Source organism: Salminus brasiliensis, chromosome 6 (genome assembly GCF_030463535.1).
Source record: "Salminus brasiliensis chromosome 6, fSalBra1.hap2, whole genome shotgun sequence".
Lineage (NCBI taxonomy): Eukaryota > Metazoa > Chordata > Actinopteri > Characiformes > Bryconidae > Salminus > Salminus brasiliensis.
This window is the reverse complement of record NC_132883.1, coordinates 8,066,915-8,086,035: the sequence shown is the minus strand read 5'-3', so window position 1 is coordinate 8,086,035 and position 19,121 is coordinate 8,066,915. Positions and strand designations below refer to the sequence as shown.

Here is a 19,121-nt window from a genome sequence, read left to right as displayed (position 1 = left end):
TGTTGTCTCAACTGTGTTTTGCCCAAATGTTCCGAATGGATATTACCTAATATACGCTATCTAGCATTTTATGAATATCTGCAATTTTTAATAATAATCAGTCTGTTCATCTCATCTTTGCCATTCATGTAAGCAATGTAAACAACCATGTGGGTGATTTTAGCCAAGAACATCTACGGTACCAGGTGGACCACCACACAGACTTTAGAATGCCTTTAGAATAGCTTGAGTACCAGGGGTGCAGGTTCCGCCGCCCTTACTGTAAGTCTTTTGAGTGATCACCCCACTCGCAGATCCACTGGCTCTAATGCACAGACTAACTTGTCTCTCAGGTGAAGCTGCTAGCCCAAAGCGAGGCATCGCGTGGGCACTTCGACCCACCTCGAGTCTACGACCGTCATTCCAACCACCCCCCCAACAACCCTGTAACCATCCCAGCCAGCAACCCTGCAGTCAACCCAGCCAGCAACCCTGCAATCATCCCAGCCAGCAATCTGGTGAGCAGCCCGGTCAGTCACGAACCCCTCCGTGTCCACGACTCGCCCACCAAACCCCCACCACCCCCCGTATCTCTCAAGCCCTCCTCCATGTCCCGCGTTTCCAGAGGTCTGGCAGAAAGCCCACCCCTCAGGGACCATGAGCCCCCGGACGTGAGCCCTGAGGACCCGTCCCAGAGGTCCTTCCTGGGCAAAGTGAAAGCCTTTGAAAAGATGGACCACTTTGCCCGAGCACAGAGGGTTCTGGAGCTACAGGAGGCCCAGAATGCCAGGGTAATGAGAGAGTGTGTGTGAGTGTGTGTGAGTGTGTGTGAGTGTGTGTGAGTGTGTGAGTGTGTGAGTGTGTGAGTGTGTGAGTGTGTGAGTGTGTGTGAGTGTGAGAGTGTGAGAGTGTGTGAGTGTGAGAGTGTGAGAGTGTGAGAGTGTGAGAGTGTGTGAGAGTGTGAGAGTGTGAGAGTGTGAGAGTGTGAGTGAGAGTGAGAGTGAGAGTGAGTGAGTGAGTGAGAGTGAGTGAGTGTGAGTGAGAGTGAGTGAGTGTGAGTGAGTGAGTGAGAGTGAGTGAGTGAGAGTGAGTGAGAGTGAGTGAGAGTGAGTGAGAGTGAGTGAGAGTGAGTGAGTGAGTGAGTGAGTGAGCGCGCGCGCGCGCGCAGATTTGCTTCCAGTGGTGTTAAACATCTAAAACATGATAATCATCTGTCTGATGTTCTGTTTAGTTGGAGATTGCACAGAAGCACCCAGACATCTATGCTGTCCCCATAAAAGCCCAGAAACTGGACCACAGCAGACCACAGCCTATTGGGTAAGATGCTAGTTTGCCCCTCGGGATAAGAAATGTTTCCATGACCTAAAAAAAGACACCTGCTTCTGGCTTGTGACAAGTCTGTCCATATTTGCCTCGAACCATGATCCAGTGTCCTTAATTGAACTAGCAAGGCAGGGATGTATTAATCAACCCCTAGGTATAAACCCCCCTAGCTTAACACGCACACACACACCCTCCATCCATGTGGTGAGTATAGAAGGCAGTCTTGCATTAAAGGGCCCAAATCTTACTTTTTTTTCTGTATTTGTTTTCTTTAAAACTGGGTTTGTGCACTACAGCAATCTTTACATGAACATTTTCCAACCTCTCTTCATCCCCAAGAATTAAACAGTGTTACTGTGACTGTAAGATATGCAGCACTGTTTAGATTAGTTTTAGACACTTAAGCATAATACTTAAAACCATCTCAGCAAAAAAAAATCTCAGCAAAACACTTTTGCTTATAAAATCTCCTGATCCCATTAGAACAGATGCAGGTAAACATAAATACAGTAAAAAGGAACAAGAACTTGTGAAAGTGGCCGAGATCTTGTGAGCTAATCTGAAGAACAGAGCTAGGTTCCAGATTTCTCCTGAACGCATTTAAACACTTATTTACCAAACAGAGTGTTGGAAGATGACTATAAATAATACTAGACTCCGGGAGGAGAGCTTTGAAGGTGTTTTATTGAGCAAAGTGATGTAAAACCACAACATTTTTGTATTAATATTATTGTATTAATATGATTAATATTAGCTTTTTAACTCTAATTCTCACACATACTTAATGCTTTTGCACAGTCTGTAGTTGGTGTGGTGAAACTGATCACACCACTGTGAGGTACACCATGCGGAAGACTGAGGTCTGTGAGTCCATGGACAGGACTTATAACACTACATGGGCCCACCTCTATAATATGAGTGATCTTGCAAGTTGCTCTAAGAATAATAAGAGCGTCAGCTAAATGCAATCAATGTAAATGTACTACATGTAAATGAGCTCTGTTCTGACTCGTATTGTGCCTCATCCATAAAAGCAGTCCATGGTAAAGCACTCCTTACAACTCTGGCAGTAAACTGTTGTGGGCTGAATGGATGAGATAAATGTGTTGGTTTTTGTGATCTCTCAAAATTCAAGATGGGCTGCTTTGCAGCTTAGTTTCCATATATGGACGGTGGGGACTGGAAAGAGAGAACGGTGAATTTTTGTGGCATTGGCCCTTTAACCCATTAAAAAGCCTACGGCCCAAAAGTGTTATTACAAACTACAAATTACAAACCATAGAATAGCCCCACAGTTTGTACTGTCCCTGTAGTTACTGAATAATACACCTCAGTGTATAATAAGCCTTATAAAAGTCCTTATTGGTTTGTGCCTTATAAACTCAGCCCCAAACTGATGATCTGTCCTGAAGTGGCCATATTGAGAAATCTTTGGCCCATTTTAGTTTGAGTATTTAGTACATTTATCAATGATTATGGTATTATTGGATATCTGGCTGACATAAATACATTTCCATCAGTCCATTTGGCTCCCATTAAGAACAGTTAGACCCTAAATCAAGACCTATTATCTGGTTCCAAATTCATATCTACACTCATAACACAGAATTTGGTCTTTTTAGATGTGTGGGCTGTATGTGACCTACAGAAATGCATACTGTGCGACTTAATGTAGGCCTACTCTGCGTTTACTTACTACACCTATCTTACTATCTTACTACACCCCTTGGCCATTTTATCAGAAACACCTGCTATGGATGTTTCTACAAATCTGACAACTCTAACTCTGTTCAGCATAAGGGCCCCCTAGTGGCCAGTACCCTTATGCACATGTCAAGAGTTTCTCATTGGCTATCTCTTCTTGGGAGCAAGTTAAACTTATGAAACTCTGTTTCACAGATCCAGCTCACGGCCGGAGCCACAGACTCCTCCCTCCAGACCGCCGTACTTTGAGAACTGTCCGCCCTGCCCTGGCAAAGAGGAGGGGGGTGAGGAGGAGTACAGGCGGCGTACGGCTGACCAGACCAAGCTTGGCTACTACCCCGATGCGCACAAATATCAGGACACAGAGCTGTAGAGCTGCTCTCTGCTTCAGCTCCCCACATTTCTCCACCATTCCACCAGGCTCTGGCCTGCACCAAACTGCTGCTGACACGGAAGCCTTTCTGCTTTTACTTTCCTCACACTGTTGTTGTTTTTCTTCTGTTTCTCTTTCCTTTTTCACCTCAGAGAAGCGGGACAAGGTCTATTTTTTCCCTCATCTTTATTTAAAATGTATAAATATAAATGCCAGTTATTTTTTTCCTTCGTCTGGAAGGAAGGAGCCACTTTTTTCTTGCCTATGCAACTAATTTCAGTTTGCAGAGCAACTGAAAACGAGTCTGTCATTGCTCTATAACGACCTTAAGCCTGCCGTGTGCTACAGACCAGCTTTTTTTTTTTTTTTTGGTTGTTCTTACCGTTCCTTTGCCCATGTGAGCCAGACGAAGCAAAACGCCTCCGAGACCAGTCTGAAAAGGCCACACTTCGCTGCGTGAACTTTCTCAGCCTTTCATCATTTCTGATCGTGAGAGTGTATGGTTATAGAATACGATACACTGGATTTTGTTACGATGTTTTGAAGTGCCTTTTACTTTCTGACTAAGACGGAGGTTTGGTGGACTTGACAATCCATCCCTCTGGACAATAAAATTCTGCTGCTCACAAGCTTCAAGGACAAACAGGGAAAAAAAAAGACAACACCAAAACCCTTAATACTGTAAAACTGTTCACCTGCCACCCTCGTCTTCACTGTTCGCAACAGCCAGGAGTGACAGAGACTGTGCAGAGTGCTGTTTCCCCACCACCTGGCTGAAGTTTGGAGATGTGTGTGTGTGTATGTGTGAGAGAGAGAGAGTGAGATAGAGGAAGAGAGAGAGAAATATGGTTGTAATTTGTTCTAACTTGTTGTCACAGCTATATTTGTACCATCTTTACCCACAGAGTTTGGTTTTGTTTGTACTCGGCTTTGTTATATGTTGGTCTGCTGTACCTCCACGTATTGGTTAAGAAGTGCTTTTATAACTCATGAATAATGTTTTTGACGGCTTCCAGTTTGTGTAGATATCATACGATGAATGAGTGCACAGAATTTGATGTATCTGCTGAAGTCCGCTACTGTTGAATTTCACACTACAACACCAAATAAAAAGAACTATACTGAAATACTGCTGCTGAATATGCCTGCTTCATCAAGCTTACCGTGCATATTCCCTCTCCTCACATTTACACTATGTCCAAATGTTTGTGGACACCCCTTCAAATCAATGCATTTCAAGCTTCTTTATCTGACATAGATGTGCAAATGTCCACACACACACACACACACACACACGCACCGATTGTCCAGTGCCTGTAGTTACTGCCAATGGAATGTGACTCCCTGAAACAGATAAACATGAAACTAATGCCAGGCGTGAGCTGGTGAGGGGTATAAAGGCCTCCAGCACTGAGCTGTGGAGCTGTGTTCTCTGGAATGATGGATTGTCCTCCGTCCAATTCTTTTGGAATGAGTTGGGAATTGGGTGGGGTGGTGATCATCCAACATCCTGACCTCACTAATGTTGTGCAGTGTACAACAAAATCAGCTTTTTTAATACCCTTGATTTAGGAAGAAACAATAAACGAGCAGGTGTCCCAAAACTTTTGTCCATATAGTGTAGATCCAACACAGCCAAGATGTGTTTGGTGTCCTACTAAAGTAATAGAAGCTTATACCCACCCACTGGAATTGCACAAAATGCAGGCTCACCTCATGACCCACTTACCTCACCTAGACTCGAGAGGAGGAGGAGGCTTGTTTATGTGGTTTCTGACATGGTGGGACACTATTATCATTAAAAATGGGCAAAAAAGGCAGACAATACATGCATACTTAGGATACCACAGGTTTGGCAGATGGTTTTACTACACTTGAGATCTTTACAATTCTTTATAGAATATACAATCCTAAAAATAAAGGTGCTAAATGGTGTTTGAGTGATGCCAAAGAACTACATCATAGAGATGTGTGAGTGTGAAGAACCATTGAAAGGTCTACTTCATGTAAAGGGTCTTCACACTTTCACCTCTCTCTCTAACGTGGTTCTTTCTGGAACCAAAATTGGTTCCTCTGTGGCATCACTTACAGAACCATTTGAGGCACCTTTATTTATTTTTCAGTTTTCTTTCCGTAGGCTGTATGACTGTTCCTCTGCTGTTAGGCCATTAGACTGGTTGAAATATTTCTGCTCAGGTACATAAAACCACTCATACGCATTCAGTGACCCCCCTCATTGGGCCCTCCTTCTCCTTCAAGTGCACCACATGGCTGTAACTTAATACATAAAGCACATACACATGGTCAGGGTTTAGGTGTTGTTAGGCCGAGAGGAGAATAGGCAGAATACAATCAAAGTGACTTTGACCATGGTGGGATTTTTGCCAGAAATGGTTCCAGCTGAGAAACAGCTGTCCCTCTGGGACTTCAGGAATGTTGCAATAAACAAAAATAAACAAACAACATCCAGTGTGTGGCAGGTCTTACTGGGGTCAGGGGAGACTGGCCAGACTCTTTCAATCTAACATACAAGCTAACGGGAGGTTTCTGAACATGTAATACCGCCAAGAGAATGTGCTGAAGCAGCAGAAGACCATGGAGGAGTTCAAATTTTCTAAATACGACCAGTTAGACGAGGCTACAGACGGCCCATTATGACCAAACCTGGATGCATTAGTACTCAGCAGACATAGCTTGATTTGATGACTCCTGATTTGCACTGTACTGCATAACTTATGCTGCAGTTTTGTGTGTGTGTGTGAAACAGTAATGGATTAAGAAGTATTGACAGACTTTACATTAGATCCTTTGTACCAGTTGAGCATCACTGGAGTGCTGCACCGTCACTACAGTACACGTGTCACACTGCTGTCTGTGTTCTACCTCTTCTACACATCCACCCACACCATCCTAAACATGACCGTCATCTGATCTCAATCCAGTGGAGCTTCTGTGAGGTGCAGCAGAACAGGAGGTCTGGACTGTGACTCCAATATGGTTCAGAATCATCATCAACCTTTGGCCCATAAATACACTCTTAAAATGAATGTGCTTCTAAAGGTTTTTTGAGGGATGCCACAGAAGAAGAACTTTTGTTTAAAGAAAGAACCACGCTCCTAAAAAGTGTGAAGAACCTTTAAACTGATCAAATCAAGAGGTTGTTCTAAACCCCCAAAAATGTGTTTGTATATGAGGTTATTTCATTCCAAAATATATTTCACACCATGGAATGTATTCTGTAATATATTACCTGCCTTTATACCAAATATATTTTAAAATACATTTATTTTAAATATGATCGTAGTGAGAAGCAGTGCATCGCCTGGCTTGCTGTAGCTGTGCTGTCCCTTCCGTCTCTCTCTCTTTCTCTCTAAGCAGCTGCAGGTGGTTTATTAAAGGTTTGATTCATGTATCTACACCTCTAGTTTGACTGTATTGAGCTTTAGTAGAGGCTACATTGGTACTAAAACTCCTCGATAAGTCTGGCTGGTTGGGTGGAGCACTGGCGGTTTGCTTAGGTGGTTCATGAGCGTTACGGTGCGACACCATCAGCTCTTGCTTTGAATGTGCTTGATTTTACAGGCAACCATTGGACTTTATTGGCTGTTTGCGCTCGGTTTATTTAGAGTTTGCATGCTGGGTGAGAGCTGGACAAAGCTGAGGGTCTTTTGAAGTTTTTAATAATTGTAAAATCTGTTGGTGTCATTTTATTTGACTTTTAACTTTAACTTTTTGATTTATTTAAATGACTGTAAAAAGGTTTTAATATAAATAGTGTGTTTCTTTATTATTTTATTCAAAGGTGGGTGTGGGGGGTGCGGGGTTGTGTGGGAGGTGGGTGATTGACTGTGCACAAACTTCTGAATCTGGATCTTTATTGTCCCCTGCAGGCGACCACCAGACTGACGGTAGAGGGGGAGTCATATTGGGAGACTTCTTCTTCTTCCTTTTTTCCCCCTAAATTATATTTATATACATATATAAATAAAAATATATAATAAATATATTTTTTTATTATTTTTTTATTACTATTATTGCTATTATTTTTTATTACTATTAGTTCGCGTGGGGAAATATATCACAGATTAGTTTTAATATGTCATGAGTAAATCTAGTAAACAGGTTTCATGGGTACAGATACTCAGTAACTCCGCAGTTGGATTGTTTGCTTTATATTTTGCTTTAAGCAGAGGTCTATGTATTGTAAAATGTATTTAATAAATATCCATTTCTATTCATTGACTATGTTAAAGATCATTAAATGTTCAAATATTTACCAGATTTGTTTTGAGACAAATGAATGTTCAGTCAAAACGTTTCTCAGGTTTGCTTTTTTATTTTGCAGTGGAGCTACGATGCTAATGATGCTAAAAATTACACATCATCAGTTAGCAGGTCTAAAGCAGGTCCTCTCAGAGCACGCTGAGTTAGCTCAGTAAGCTCAAAGGCTTGGTTTTGTGGTTTTACTGTACAACACTGTTTAACAAGAAGGAAAAGGTACGAACTTCAGCCTTCAGATCAGTGCTGCACTGTTTTATTACACACTTTTGTCTGACATCCAAACCTCTTGGCTTATGGACTGTAGTGGGGACTGGGGATACTGTAACTTTGATGGTAAACTTTGTGGTTGGTGTAGCAAAGTGAGGAACATCACCACCATTCCTGTAGCAGACTAGGGTTCCGCTTCCCTGGCAAGACAAGCTCACCACAAGAGGGGCAAGATTCCTAACAGTACATTCACTGCCTGTGTAACATGGCTGAAATGTCCTAAATAGAAAATAAAATCAGCCAAAAGCCGTAAGTGTAAAATGAAAATGTAATGAAAAACTGTTTTATAGGGATTTAAGATTTGGAGACTATTTATTCTAAGATGAGTCATTAGAAACACAGGCTGTTCCTGAGGCATTTAGCAGCTGATGAAGTGCATATTCTGTGGATGAGAGCAGCAGCCTTACTGTCCATGTTAACACCATTACCTGCATGCGTTTCCCTTTTATTTCGAGTCTATTCAAACAGCACTGAGTGATGCTAGTGTGACAGCAGCTCTTTCACGTTTCGGACACAGTCTGCTTATTGGCTTCGTTGCGGATTGACTGGTGAAGGGTAATTCTGTCGTGGAGAACTGCGATGGTGCTCGGACCTGTGATCAGACTCTTTTCCAGTGATGTGTTGAAGCCATGGTCTCTGTACATCCCGCTCTTCAGGGTGTGCTCAGAAAACCTCCGGCAGCTTCCATGGAAGGTTGTCTAAGAGGGTCATATTAAGAGTTAAAACTCACTGATTATTTATTCAGGCTGAGAGAGACGCTGGACGGTCAGGGAGACTTACTGGCATTTCATGAACGGTTGGCTTCTTACTTCCATAAGTCTGGTTGGTTGTTTGGTACAGGGGGTGGACCGTCTTCTTACTGTAGTGAGGAAGAGGCATCATTACAAAAGGGCTCCAGTGAGGGAGACCACGGTGAAACCTCAGTGCAGCTTTGCCCTAGATACCAGAACTAGACTAATCTCCAGTATAACCCTCCTCTAGATACCAGAACTAGACTAATCTCCAGTATAACCCTCCTCTAGACACCTGAACTAGACTAATCTCCACTATAACCCTCCTCTAGATACCAGAACTAGACTAATCTCCAGTATAACCCTCCTCTAGATACCAGAACTAGACTAATCTCCAGTATAACCCTCCTCTAGATACCAGAACTAGACTAATCTCCAGTATAACCCTCCTCTAGACACCTGAACTAGACTAATCCCCAGTATAACCCTCCTCTAGACACCTGAACTAGACTAATCTCCAGTATAACCCTCCTCTAGACACCTGAACTAGACTAATCTCCAGTATAACCCTCCTCTAGATACCAGAACTAGACTAATCTCCAGTATAACCCTCCTCTAGATACCAGAACTAGACTAATTTCCAGTATAACCCTCCTCTAGAGACCTGAACTAGACTAATCTCCAGTATAACCCTCCTCTAGATACCAGAACTAGACTAATCTCCAGTATAACCCTCCTCTAGATACCAGAACTAGACTAATTTCCAGTATAACCCTCCTCTAGAGACCAGAACTAGTCTAGTTTTCAGTGTAACCCTGTACTAGACACCTGAACTAGACTAATCTCCAGTGTAACCCTCCTCTAGAGACCAGAACTAGACTAATCTCCAGTATAACCCTCCTCTAGAGACCTGAACTAGACTAATCTCCAGTATAACACTCCTCTAGATACCTGAATCAGACTAATCTCCAGTATAACCCTCCTCTAGATACCTGAATCAGACTAATCTCCAGTATAACCCTCCTCTAGAGACCAGAACTAGTCTACCCTGTACTAGATACCTGAACTAGACTAATCTCCAGTATGACCCTCCTCTAGAGACCAGAACTAGTCTATCCTGTACTAGATACCTGAAACTAGTCTAATCTCCAGTATAACCCTCCTCTAGAGACCAGAACTAGACTAATCTCCAGTATAACCCTCCTCTAGAGACCAGAACTAGACTAATCTCCAGTATAACCCTCCTCTAGAGACCTGAACTAGACTAATCTCCAGTATAACCCTCCTCTAGAGACCTGAACTAGACTAATCTCCAGTATAACCCTCCTCTAGATACCAGAACTAGACTAATCCCTGGTATACCCCTCCTCTAGAGACCAGAACTAGACTAATCTCCAGTAAAACCCTCCTCTAGAGACCAGAACTAGACTAATCCCCAGTATACCCCCCTCTAGAGACCAGAACTAGACTAATCTCCAGTATAACCCTCCTCTAGAGACCAGAACTAGACTAATCTCCAGTAAAACCCTCCTCTAGAGACCAGAACTAGACTAATCCCCAGTATAACCCTCCTCTAGACACCTGAACTAGACTAATCTCCAGTATAACCCTCCTCTAGAGACCAGAACTAGACTAATCTCCAGTATAACCCTCCTCTAGAGACCTGAACTAGACTAATCTCCAGTATAACCCTCCTCTAGAGACCAGAACTAGACTAATCCCCAGTATAACCCTCCTCTAGACACCTGAACTAGACTAATCTCCAGTATAACCCTCCTCTAGAGACCAGAACTAGACTAATCTCCAGTATAACCATCCTCTAAAGACCTGAACTAGACTAATCTCCAGTATAACCCTCCTCTAGAGACCAGAACTAGACTAATCTCCAGTATAACCCTCCTCTAGAGACCTGAACTAGACTAATCTCCAGTATAACCCTCCTCTAGAGACCAGAACTAGTCTACCCTGTACTAGATACCTGAACTAGACTAATCTCCAGTATGACCCTCCTCTAGAGACCAGAACTAGTCTATCCTGTACTAGATACCTGAAACTAGTCTAATCTCCAGTATAACCCTCCTCTAGAGACCAGAACTAGACTAATCTCCAGTATAACCCTCCTCTAGATACCAGAACTAGACTAATCTCCAGTATAACCCTCCTCTAGAGACCTGAACTAGACTAATCTCCAGTATAACCCTCCTCTAGAGACCTGAACTAGACTAATCTCCAGTATAACCCTCCTCTAGATACCAGAACTAGACTAATCCCCGGTATACCCCCCCCTCTAGAGACCAGAACTAGACTAATCTCCAGTAAAACCCTCCTCTAGAGACCAGAACTAGACTAATCCCCAGTATACCCCCCATCTAGAGACCAGAACTAGACTAATCTCCAGTAAAACCCTCCTCTAGAGACCAGAACTAGACTAATCCCCAGTATACCCCCCCTCTAGAGACCAGAACTAGACTAATCTCCAGTAAAACCCTCCTCTAGAGACCAGAACTAGACTAATCCCCAGTATACCCCCCCTCTAGAGACCTGAACTAGACTAATCTCCAGTAAAACCCTCCTCTAGAGACCAGAACTAGACTAATCTCCAGTAAAACCCTCCTCTAGAGACCAGAACTAGACTAATCCCCAGTATAACCCTCCTCTAGAGACCAGAACTAGACTAATCTCCAGTATAACCCTCCTCTAGAGACCAGAACTAGACTAATCCCCGGTATACCCCTCCTCTAGAGACCAGAACTAGACTAATCCCCAGTATACCCCTCCTCTAGAGACCAGAACTAGACTAATCCCCGGTATACCCCTCCTCTAGAGACCTGAACTAGACTAATCTCCAGTATAACCCCCCTCTAGAGACCTGAACTAGACTAATCTCCAGTATAACCCTCCTCTAGAGACCAGAACTAGACTAATCCCCGGTATACCCCTCCTCTAGAGACCAGAACTAGACTAATCCCCAGTATACCCCTCCTCTAGAGACCAGAACTAGACTAATCCCCGGTATACCCCCCCCCTCTAGAGACCTGAACTAGACTAATCTCCAGTAAAACCCTCCTCTAGAGACCAGAACTAGACTAATCTCCAGTAAAACCCTCCTCTAGAGACCAGAACTAGACTAATCCCCAGTATACCCCCCTCTAGAGACCTGAACTAGACTAATCTCCAGTAAAACCCTCCTCTAGAGACCAGAACTAGACTAATCCCCAGTATACCCCTCCTCTAGATACCAGAACTAGACTAATCCCCAGTAAAACCCTCCTCTAGAGACCTGAACTAGACTAATCCCCAGTAAAACCCTCCTCTAGAGACCTGAACTAGACTAATCTCCAGTATAACCCTCCTCTAGAGACCAGAACTAGACTAATCTCCAGTATAACCCTCCTCTAGATACCAGAACTAGACTAATCCCCAGTAAAACCCTCCTCTAGAGACCAGAACTAGACTAATCTCCAGTATAACCCTCCTCTAGAGACCTGAACTAGACTAATCTCCAGTATAACCATCCTCTAAAGACCTGAACTAGACTAATCTCCAGTATAACCCTCCTCTAGAGACCTGAACTAGACTAATCCCCGGTATACCCCCCCCCTCTAGAGACCTGAACTAGACTAATCTCCAGTAAAACCCTCCTCTAGAGACCAGAACTAGACTAATCTCCAGTAAAACCCTCCTCTAGAGACCAGAACTAGACTAATCCCCAGTATACCCCCCTCTAGAGACCTGAACTAGACTAATCCCCAGTAAAACCCTCCTCTAGAGACCTGAACTAGACTAATCTCCAGTATAACCCTCCTCTAGAGACCAGAACTAGACTAATCTCCAGTATAACCCTCCTCTAGAGACCAGAACTAGACTAATCTCCAGTATAACCCTCCTCTAGATACCAGAACTAGACTAATCCCCAGTAAAACCCTCCTCTAGAGACCAGAACTAGACTAATCTCCAGTATAACCCTCCTCTAGAGACCTGAACTAGACTAATCTCTAATGTACCCTCCAGTAAGGACTTCTACTAGACTAACCTCCAGTGTATTCCTGCACTACAGAGGGGGGTGGATGGCCTCAGCTAACCCAGGCTGTGGAGAGAGCTCACCTGTAGCCTCTGAAGCAGTCCGGGTGGTTGAAGCGGTTTGGGAGATTTTGCTTCACCCTGTAAACGTCGCTCGTCCTGACGGAGGAGTTCTGATCAAGCGGGTCCGTTCTCGCCCCCTCCATTTCCGACACCACGCGGGTTTAGTCTCCAAATTGAGGACAGTTTTGGAGACTAGTCTGAGGACTGAGGCTGCAGTACCGGTCCGTGACGCGCTCAGCTGGTTGCCACCAACACAGTAACCAGGTGACGTCACTCCCGTTCACCCCTGTGAACCCCGCTCGCTGTCCAGCCCGAGCAGAAGAGGCCTGGAGCTACAGCACGAGGAGGGGATTCAGGCTTACAGCTGAGCCTTTTCACACGTTACTGAGTCCGTTCAGGTGTTGCATGTGAGGTAGGATATGAAGGGTTTTCAGGTTCTGCTCAGCTGGACTGATCTGCTGTTGCTTACACCTGGACCCACCTGGAGAAGAGGAGCACCTAACAAGCTTCAGTGCTGGTGGCTGCTGGGTGCAGGCTCGTACTAGATGTGGATGCACCTCTACTGCAGTTCAGTGAAGAACTTACTACTGTTGAGGTTCTTCATAGCTGAGGTCCCCACCCCCGGTTCTGGAGGCCCACTGTCCAGCACATTTTAGAGCTTGCCCTTCTCCCAGCACACCAGGGCCAACCAATCAGCTCAATAACAAACACTAACTGAGTTAAACTGAGTTAAAGCAGGGGAAACAACCCAAATACATATTTACTGTCAGTGACACGGGTTAGACTGGATACCTGAGACCTCATTTTACGAAAGTTTTGATAAATTTTTGGTTTTGGGTAAAAAATGTCTTAAAAATACAGTGGAAAAGTGCAGTTTTTCCAGATTCACCATTTTTAAATCATAATATATATATATATATATATATATATATATATATATATATATATATATATATATATATATTTTCACCATTATCAACTCAGACGTGTGTAGGTCCACTGGTGGGTTTGAACCATAAATAAAACTGCCGTTTTCACACTGTAGATCTCACAAACCCTGGGTTCAATCACCACCACTGTAAAGAAATCCTAAAAAAATGTAAGTAGGTTTCTACCCTTTCACCTCTGACTACATTGAGTAACTACGGAATTTTGGACATTATGAGAAATTGATGAAATCCTTTAAGATTTATTTCACAGTCAAAAAGGGCTGTAGGACAGGGGAATCCTCCAGTTCCATCACTAGACAATAGCAATTCTACTGTGCTGAGTAAAATAACAGTCTAATAAATGACATACCTGCACTAGGAATGTAGAAACGTTACAATTCTCTGATCAAAATCAGTGTACTGATTTTGTCGTGCCAAAAGCTCCTTTTTGAGATCATTAGAATAGTGTAGTTTACACTGTACCACAAAATACACAACTATTGGACCAACAGAAATGCTTTTGTATCTTTTTGGAGATACAAAGTTTTTGCATAACAGCAATGAAAATTAAAACCAAACACAATCCCAACTGGTAGATTTATTTACATACATAAACATACACAAAACACACACACACACTTTAACAATTTCATTTGCAATTTTTTTTAAGAGAAAAGAAACAACACTGCCTGACTTAAAAACACCACCCATAACCCCCCAATCACCAGGACTAACTCATTAACACTAACCCCACATTACAATGACTTCATATCTCCCTTTCTTGTAATTAAAAAACCCATCATCCAAAGATTATTGGACCAAACGTCATTTCCAAAGTTAACAACTAACAAAGTCAGTCTTCACCTCCTCCCAAAACATAGTAGAAAAACAGTGACGTGGTCCTTTCAGCATTCATCCCCATAAACCAGTCAGTTATACGTACCTGTTCATTTCAACACACAGGTGTGCACAACACTCTTATCCAATAGCCTTGTTTGTCTTCATGGACTGCAAACTGTAGGGAGTCTCAGTAGTGCTGGTAGCGCATTGCTTGCCACAGTGCATTATTACTCACGGTACGAGTTTGAGGCAGGCCTAGCGCGTACCAAAAGTAATAATGAGCTGTGAAGCAAGCAGTTCTCCTCTTCAGCCTTAAATTAGACCTGATCTGACTTTTTTTTTTTTTTTACACAGAAAAAGTCAAGCAGAGACCTCCTGTAACAAAATAATAGAACTGGGTAAATTTAGTATATGTGACTTTAAAATAACATATATACATATCATGTAATAAAATATAACATATTTTACAATAAGAGTTAATATATGCTGCATTAGGCCTACAGTAAAACATTTTCAGATAAAAAAGCACGAAAAAGAAACATTATACATTAAAAAAAAAACTAATGTGAAAATCCTCGACAGTGTCGAACGATGGCGCTGTTTCACAAAAGCCAGGATCCGCTATTGGTCAGACAAACTACTGGAACTTTTTTAATATTTATTTTTTTAACATATTTTTTTTATTTAGTAAGTTTTTTTATTTAGTTTTTTTTTTTATTAGTAAGTTTGTCTTACTTTGTTTTAGTCTCCATCGATTACTTTTAATAAAATCTCCACTTCTCAAACCCGTTATTTTTATTTCCCACCCGTATTCCAACAAGCACCGCCTTCCTGCGCTGCCATTGGTTCGTCGTGCCCTGGCACCTGCGCTGCGATTGGCTAGTACCCCATACTCAGAAGCAAGCCGTCGAATCGGCCAATCCCAGCACAGGAAATCGAGGGTTTCCGGAATACGGGTGTGGAAAAAAAAATAACTCCGTGAGAAATTCACTCAGAGATCAGGGCGATAATTCATAAAACACTGTTATAAAAATGAAAAATTAAAATTAAAAACACACAAACGAAGCACGTAAGCACTTCATCAGCATTTCTCAAAACACGACGCCCAGGATCCCGAGGCTGGGTGTTTGTCCAAAAGTTTCCAAACGACATGAAACAGCTGAAAACTGAACTCTTAGTCGTGTAGGTAATGTTACTGTACCTGCTGGCATCTTCAGCCCCCAAAGACGGTGGTCGTCGAAGGTCGTTTCAGGGGGGGAAGCGAGAAGTGATGGTTCCCGGTCCGTTCTGGAGGTTTTGCCCGGTCGCTCTGTGCTCCCTTAGGCGGACTAGAGAGAAATGAAACGCCTTTGTCGTTGAAGAGGTTCTTTTTATTCCATCTTCCTGTGGAAGCAGGGACTCGGGACGGTCATTCCCAAACCGGAATTCCTGTGTGTGTTTGGAGCTGATAAAAGTGCTGAGGAGAACAGGCTCCATCCTGGTCACAGCCCTCACAAAGTCTTCATCCGCAAAGCTGCCTTTAACTGAACCCTCTCCTCATACTAAATATTAGAGGACATTTCTTTTGAAGCCCCTTTTTATAGAACTTCAATGGCTGGACCTCCACACGTAGCTCAGAAGGGTCCTGAGAAGGCCTCTGGACTGTGAAGGAGGTCCTGCTCACTAGTTTTAGTTACTGTAGACAAAAACTGATCCAGATGAAACATTACAGCTAAAACTGCAGCAAATGTTGGATATTTCTCACTGACGTTTATTCCTCACATTAAATTGACCTCCATAAACAACACTTGGGACTTTGAGCTATTGAAGTCTTGAAGCTACATTAACTTGATATTTAATAAAGGATGGAATCATATTACATATATTAAATGAGAAAGAATGGATCTATGCTTCATTTTATAGTCGACCATGTGATATTTGCTGGTAAATTATGAACAGTGATCACATACATGAAAACCTGAAGATATCTTCCCACCATAAATCTGTCAGAGAGAAGAAGATAATCCCACCAATGTTGTGCACAGCAAATATTAAGTATGTGTGCATATATATATATATATATTTCATAATGAACCGTGCTACCCAGCCTGCGACACATGTGGAAGAAATGTGGCTTTGTGGAATAACAGAGCAGGAAAGTTAAATTTATGTCTAGAGGACCACATAAGGAGTGGGGAAAGCAATGCAGCATTTCCTGCGCGAGAGGAAGCAGGACGTAGCTGGTGGATGGAGATACAGGAGTGTGCACAGTCAGAACAATAAAAATCTCACCGGCTCAGGAAACGGATCTGCGTCAGTCCTGACTGACAGATTTTAGAAAGGCCAAGCGGTGCCAAGCCCATGGAGGCAGGAGAAATCACTGTTTCTTACAGAGATCACCAAGTACAATCTTTAATCCTAACATTCGACTCAGAACAAACTTCTCATTTTCCAAAACAGTTCCATGGAAGATGGAAAGAAGCAAAGAAGTGAAAGGAGATGTAGTGCCTAGTATTTCATACAATAGGCTGACTTGGAGAGGTTCTGGGAGGGGTTGTGATAATTCCAGAAAGTCTCTTAACCCCAGGAAAATGACTCCCCTGCTCAGTAAGCGCATACACGGAGGTGTCGGCTGAAGACAAATTCATCTGTTTACTGCAGATTACCTACATAAATGCATTAATCAGCAGCAGACGCTTGGGTTCCCGACCCCTCCTTGCTGAAAGTCATTATGGTGAAATTGCCCCGTGGCAGAGATAGTCTACTCCTAATGTTTAGTCTTACAACGCTGAAGTAAAAGTTACTGCCAGTAAAGTTCTGCTTTGGTAAATGAAAAAGAAAAAAATCCACAGTAAAATATAATGCTTCTCGCCTACTTGCCAGTTCTTAGTGGTGGCTTTCGGGGAATGTTTTTTTTTTCTTTCCTTTTTTAATGAAACAGTAGATAGGATCTTGATACAGAGCACGCAAAGACACATGGGACTTCCTGGCCTCTTTGGGGCGAGCTCTGATGAGCCTGAGTGAGTCTGACAAACATTTAAGTTCATGAGCTCTGGTGGGTTTCGCACTGAAGCCTCCAGTCCATTCTTCCACTTCAGGCATGCCGGGCAGAATCCTTCTCATCCTGGATCTGCTACAGAGCACATGCTGGTACTTTTCACTTCGTTTTCTTTCTCAAGCTTGAATCTCCAGCAAACGGTCACACTCTACACGTTTTTGGACACTTGTAACACTTATTGAAATCTGTAAGCTTACACTGCAGAAGTGCTGGGCAGTACTGACAATTGGCCCGGCTCCAGAGTCTATCACAGTATCAGAAGACATTATTAAGTTTGATTAATGAAGTTAATGAACACATGCTTTGTAAACACTGCTACTCTACACTGTAAACCTTAGTAACCTTAGTTACTAAACTCAAAATGACTTAGTTAAACACGCAAAATAAACCTAAAAAGAGCTTAAAGTTATAAATACACAATATTTAAACTTTTCTTCATCTAACTGGTCACAGAAAACTTGAAAACACAGAAAAAATGGGGTCAGAGTGGTCCAGCGGACTAAGGCGAGGATCACTGGTTTAAATTCAAGGTAACGCTGCCTGTCATCAGCAGCCGGAACCTGAGAGAGCACAGTTGATCTGGCTCTCTCCGGGTGGGTAGACGGCACTCTTTCCTTCCACATGACTCCAATGAGATGCTGGCCGATACATCAGAGCTGGGTACCTGGCGCTTTCCTCCGACCGTGCTGGTTGTCCTTTGAGTGTCTGAAGCATTGCATATAATAGTGGGAAGAGTACTAATGAGTGAGTTGGGTAATTGCCATCTAAAATTGGGGGATGAAAATTGGGTGCAATATTTCAGAAGCGTAAAAAAATGATGAGAAATGTCGTCTTAAAACCCAGTTACAGTTTTCTGACATTTGCATTTTCTTATTTTTATTTGTTTAATTTACAAGGACAACATAATTTACAAGATCCATTAATGAAAGAGCATAGTGACGGAAAACTGTGTGGTTTACAAACGTCATAAACAAAAAAATCAGAAAATTCTTTAGAAGATAAACGTGAATGAGGCCCAATATTTCAGTGTGATCAAGTGATTGATTCTGTGTGCAGACCAAACAAAATAGCAAAAGCCCTCAGTGTTCTCACCAAAACCACACTTGATATCTGCACTGTACATGAAATGTAGATGTACAAATCGGTTTACAGGCTGAGTAATGTGTGGTGATGTGGTATATCATGCTTCTGGTGGTGTCAAGAGTCAGAGACAGCCTTCTTTTAAGTTAACGGACTTAAAGGTAAAAGTAAAGGTAAAGGTGCACGTATTTGTCACTGTACACTGTACAGCAAAATGTGTCCTCCGCATTTAACCCATCTGGTAGTGAACACACACTCACACACACACATGTGTTAGGGGCAGTGAGTACACACACACCCAGAGCGGTGGGCAGCCAACTCCAGCGCCCGGGGAGCAGAGAGGGTAAAGGGCCTTGCTCAAGGGCCCAACAGTGGCAGCTTGCCGAGCCCGGGAATCGAACCCACAACCCTTAAATATGTTCGTTCAAACAATCTGAAATGTCGGGCAAATGTCATATATTTAGGTTACCTGTCAGCTCCTGGACGACAAAAGT

At 42.8% G+C, this 19,121-nt stretch overlaps 2 protein-coding genes and 1 long non-coding RNA gene across 3 annotated transcripts in view; 1 reads left to right on the top strand and 2 right to left on the bottom strand.

The window, feature by feature from the left end:
- Positions 1-4,506, top strand: part of tjp2b (tight junction protein 2b (zona occludens 2)) — a 91,893-nt gene extending 87,387 nt beyond the window's left edge. The window contains exons 21-23 of the mRNA XM_072681507.1: positions 333-770; positions 1,211-1,296; positions 3,202-4,506. Of these exons, the coding sequence (XP_072537608.1) occupies positions 333-770; positions 1,211-1,296; positions 3,202-3,379 (702 nt within the window). The 3' untranslated portion in view covers positions 3,380-4,506. The remainder of the gene's footprint in view (positions 1-332; positions 771-1,210; positions 1,297-3,201) is intronic.
- A 3,221-nt stretch (positions 4,507-7,727) lies between these two features.
- pierce1 (piercer of microtubule wall 1) lies at positions 7,728-12,988 on the bottom strand. Its single transcript, XM_072680829.1, has 3 exons — positions 12,763-12,988; positions 8,708-8,786; positions 7,728-8,625 (listed from the first exon to the last, which is right to left on the bottom strand). The coding sequence occupies exons 1-3, from the start codon at positions 12,882-12,884 to the stop codon at positions 8,428-8,430; spliced, it is 399 nt and encodes a 132-aa protein (XP_072536930.1). The 5' UTR covers positions 12,885-12,988; the 3' UTR covers positions 7,728-8,427.
- Positions 12,989-14,248: 1,260 nt separating this feature from the next.
- On the bottom strand, positions 14,249-15,951 carry LOC140556764 (uncharacterized). Its single transcript, XR_011979759.1, has 2 exons — positions 15,712-15,951; positions 14,249-14,885 (listed from the first exon to the last, which is right to left on the bottom strand). It is a non-coding gene; the product is annotated as an uncharacterized lncRNA (long non-coding RNA).
- Positions 15,952-19,121: the final 3,170 nt, after the last annotated feature.

Coding starts and splice junctions, on each gene's coding strand:
- pierce1 (XM_072680829.1), bottom strand. CDS start 12,884: ATGGAGGGGGCGAGAACGGACCCGCTTGATCAGAACTCCTCCGTCAGG. Junction 8,787..12,762: donor GACTGCTTCAGAGGCTACAG/GTGAGCTCTCTC, acceptor TCCTCACTACAG/TAAGAAGACGGTCCACCCCC. Junction 8,626..8,707: donor CAACCGTTCATGAAATGCCA/GTAAGTCTCCCT, acceptor TGACCCTCTTAG/ACAACCTTCCATGGAAGCTG.